At 32.3% G+C, this 4091-nt stretch overlaps 1 protein-coding gene across 1 annotated transcript in view; it reads right to left on the reverse strand.

The window, feature by feature from the left end:
• Positions 1 to 3395: 3395 nt before the first annotated feature.
• The window catches only part of LOTGIDRAFT_157019 (hypothetical protein), a gene marked incomplete at both ends in the record, with an annotated part of 1169 nt that continues 473 nt past the window's right edge, over positions 3396 to 4091 (reverse strand). Inside the window, one exon of the mRNA XM_009048280.1 lies at positions 3396 to 3592. Within this exon, the coding sequence (XP_009046528.1) occupies positions 3396 to 3592 (197 nt within the window). The remainder of the gene's footprint in view (positions 3593 to 4091) is intronic.

Below are 4091 nucleotides of genomic sequence, written 5' to 3' on the forward strand. Positions count from 1 at the left end.
GAGACCGTATAATGTCTGGTAGTCTGGTACGGTATTTGCTAGTAGTATTTTATACTGCATTGAACAGGGTACAACATCTATTCTAACATTTCATGTTGGTGTATGATATTTTTATATATTTTTTTCTTCATAATACTTATTATGTCATTATCATATGGTACATACCAAATAAACTTAATGATGGAGAATATTGACTTACAGATATATAACGTAGTTATTGCAAGTTTGCAGAGAAGTCACAATAAGCGCTTGACACGTGTCAAAATATACATGTCGCTAGTGTCAAAGTATCAAAATTTAGTGTCGAAAACATATCAGAGAAACAATACATTAATAACTATAGGTTTTTATGTGTACTTTGAGTGGTAATCTAAATGAACAGGTCCAGGATGGCGAAATTGGAAGAGATACTGTAGTTGGGCTTATTCAGTTTAACTCTGTCTATCTTCATTATTTTAATAAGATAATATAATATAATAAATCACCTTATTGGCGAGTGGACAGTTTTCATGTACTGATTGACTGAATGCTATGAACAAGGTTGTCATATTTTTGTATGTGTCTCGTACTCTCACAAATAGCCCATACACTATCTTACTTGCTTGTTTACTGAAGGTATGTACATAGACTTTCATTGATTGGACATCTGATCTGTGCGCATAAATTTGTTGGGTTTTTATGTTTCTTCTGGTTAATTATATTTGAGTTTTCACTTGTTATATCGACCATGATTGGGTACCTTAACTGTAAAAATCTTTAAAGACTCTTAAGCGACTAATAAAGGTTTGGAATTGTATGGTTTGAGTTGACATGCATTGACTCAATTGTCAAGAATTGTGTGGAGCAGTCTCTAAGACTAATATTTTTTTAAGGTTAAAATTGCCAGTACATCCACATAGATCGCGTTTATACCACTGATGATTAATAACAGCTGTCATTGTTACTTTTAAACTTGTAACTATTATAATTATATTAAATGAAATGACCACAATGACTTTCCAAAGACAAATTGTGCCAAAAAATTTAGAGGTTATATGCCAGGACATGTTTATATAGTTTTAAAAATTACCGTACCATTCTATGGTTTCTGCTAAATTGAGATGTACATTGAGCTGCGGTTTTTGAGTAAAAGACCCAGAAGTATAGTAACAATGATGTAATTTTGTGTAAAATTTGTCCAAATTGTAACAACGCCCACCGTTTTTGTCCTCTCATACTTTTCAAGGACAACTGACCTCACCATTGGATAGTTTCACCAGTATTATTTTCATTGATTAGAATCCTCTGTGTTGAATCCTAGCATTGCACAAAAACACCTTCTCGATTTCTGTCTAAGATGAAGTCTTGCTCGTTGAGTGGAAGTTTTTTTTATTTTTTTGCAGCTGCAAATGATTGGGTCTACCAGCGCCAAATTTTTTACTTTTAAATAACTCAAATGCACGTGTGATTTTATACAAACAAACAACTTATGGAAAAAGCATTAATTGCAATAACGGTCTTCCATACTTTTGGCACAAAACAAATACTTAGTTAAGTTCGGCAATAGAAGCCCTGCATACCAAATACAGTTAAGATTATCAAATCCGACAGTAGCCAATGGTTAACTTTAGTCAAAGTACGGGCGCTGCATACGGGCTTTGTGTCGGCCTTCAATAATATTCATGTTTCCACATCGAATAAAAGTGTAAGCTCCAAAATTTATTTGTCAAAAGATCTCATACTCAAATATAGACAAAGTCTTTAAAAAATGTTTTGTGTGATTGTTATAGGTTGACCAATAGTGATCGGCACCGAGATAATAGGTGATCTTTTTCTTACAGATTTAAATCATTTCACTTTGTATGTAATGGGAGGTAATGATCAAACATTCTACTGAATATGTTTTAGACCACAAACATTCTTATAGAGTTTAGCTTCCATTGGTTTCTGCTTAGATGAGATGCAGAAAAACTTTGTTTTATTTTTAGGAAAAGATCCAGATCGATGATCGTCACAGAGAGAAAATAATTTGAAGAACAACATTGGCCATAGAACCGTTTGCACTTAATAATATTAATCTTAATTCAATTTTATTTTACCAGAATAACATAAATTAATTTTATTTCATATTTTGTATGCACCACAAAGAATAATCTTAAATGTATTTAAACTTTGACTAATTTTTATGGCATATTTTGAGGCATGTCTGAAATCGCCTTGAACCCATGACATGAGGACGAATTTAAATCAAGATTGCTACACGGTACATCTATTTTGTAAAATTGAAACATAAAATAGATTTTTCATCAAATTTCTATTTACATTGATTTTTCTTTCGGAGAGTAGGAGAGAAAGTATATATTAGATATATGATCATACTCGTGCTGATAACTGTCACAATAGCTACTCCAAGTGTCTGCACAGTCTCTAGAGTTTCTGACTAGAACCTACCTACACTACATACAACAATGATAAAAATGTTCAATACGACATCTGTATTAGTGCCAAAGCTTTAGCATTCTAATCCAGACCTGACAGAGGCAACAGGCGACAGGCATACCGACTTTGTTTTGTGTTGCTTTCGTGAACATGACCCAACAGTGAAGTACATTTGTTCACACATCGCTATCTTAATGAGAAAAAATAAAATGAATGGAGTTTTACATCCTTCTGGTCTGCACCATGTATATCTTAACGAGATTAAGTCATCTCAACTTCTAAACATTTTAAACATTTCGTGTAATTATATTGTTTTCAATTTTACCCATGTTTAGATTGATTGTTTGTGTTGAACTTTAATACCACCTATACTGTGATATTATCGGTCATTTTATAGTTATACGTTTTACATTATCCTCTATTTTACCACTTGTATGTGTACTTTTATTTTGAATTAATCTAAAAAAGTTACATGATTCAGTTAATGTCCATGTCTCTGAGACTAGTGATGTCATACAACATACATTAAAAGGCTTTTTTTACCATATCATATTTAAGTCTCAGAAACGGGAATTCTTTAGAGGTTTAAAAAGACGAGTCATCTTTTTATGAGAGACACTGCATGTCATATATAAATGACATCTATAGGAATAGGAAAAGAAATTCCTAGCTTGAGATATTTATGAAGGAATGATGCGATTTTCGTACATTTCTAGTACTTCTGAAGACTATTTACATATGTTCGGGACTCAAATCAACCCCTTTAATCGTGTCTAGGTGCTCGTTTGGAGCTGACGCTCCTTAACATATTTCATTTCATTTTCAGTTGAATACAAAGTTACAATATTGTAAGTGCGAGAATGTCGGTAAATAGTGTTGACAAGAGTTATCGTGCTCAAAAACAGAACCCATTATTTTGAATTATAAAAAACTCCGAAAGGTTGAAACAGTTTTACTTATACATTTATTAAAGCAAATTACGGAGTTGATTTTTCTGCAATTACCGGCTCAATACTCAATACTTGTACACAATTTGCTTTTGGTTCTCCATTGTAATTTTGATAGTCACATTGACATTCAGTTGAGTTGAACTTGACTACACCATCACTAACTTTGATAATTTCACTTCTTTCAACACCATTATCATCTTTAAATTCAGCTCGACAGTTCTCTCCTGAAAACATATAGGTTATTTATTTATTCATCTCACAATAAGAATAGAAAGAAATCATGATTGAATAACACATTGACAACACCAATAACATTGTTATGAAAGTTGTTATTTTGTTGCTGTTATTCCATCTTGCAAAAGAAGGATAGTACGTCTTTGATGTCCTACTATAGTCGATTTTCCTGTTTCTAATTGTTTTATATGTGTACACAATTTTAATATTGTATGACAAGAATGTAAGTGAAAGTATTTTCTTGCTATTCTTTACTTATTACTAGTTTAATATTTATTCAGCGAGATGTTCTAATTTATCGAACTGAATGTAGGTTGGTAGTCATTTGTTGTCACTAACGGCTAATGAAAGATACACTATCTTACCATTTGGACAGTTAGGACAACATTGACCTGGTACGTTTACAGAATCTACACATGGTGTCATAAAACAATCAGCGATGATTTCATAGGCTTGTAAACTATCCTTATCACAAGTACATCCGCGACA

This window comes from Lottia gigantea (genome assembly GCF_000327385.1).
Source record: "Lottia gigantea unplaced genomic scaffold LOTGIsca_12, whole genome shotgun sequence".
Lineage (NCBI taxonomy): Eukaryota > Metazoa > Mollusca > Gastropoda > Lottiidae > Lottia > Lottia gigantea.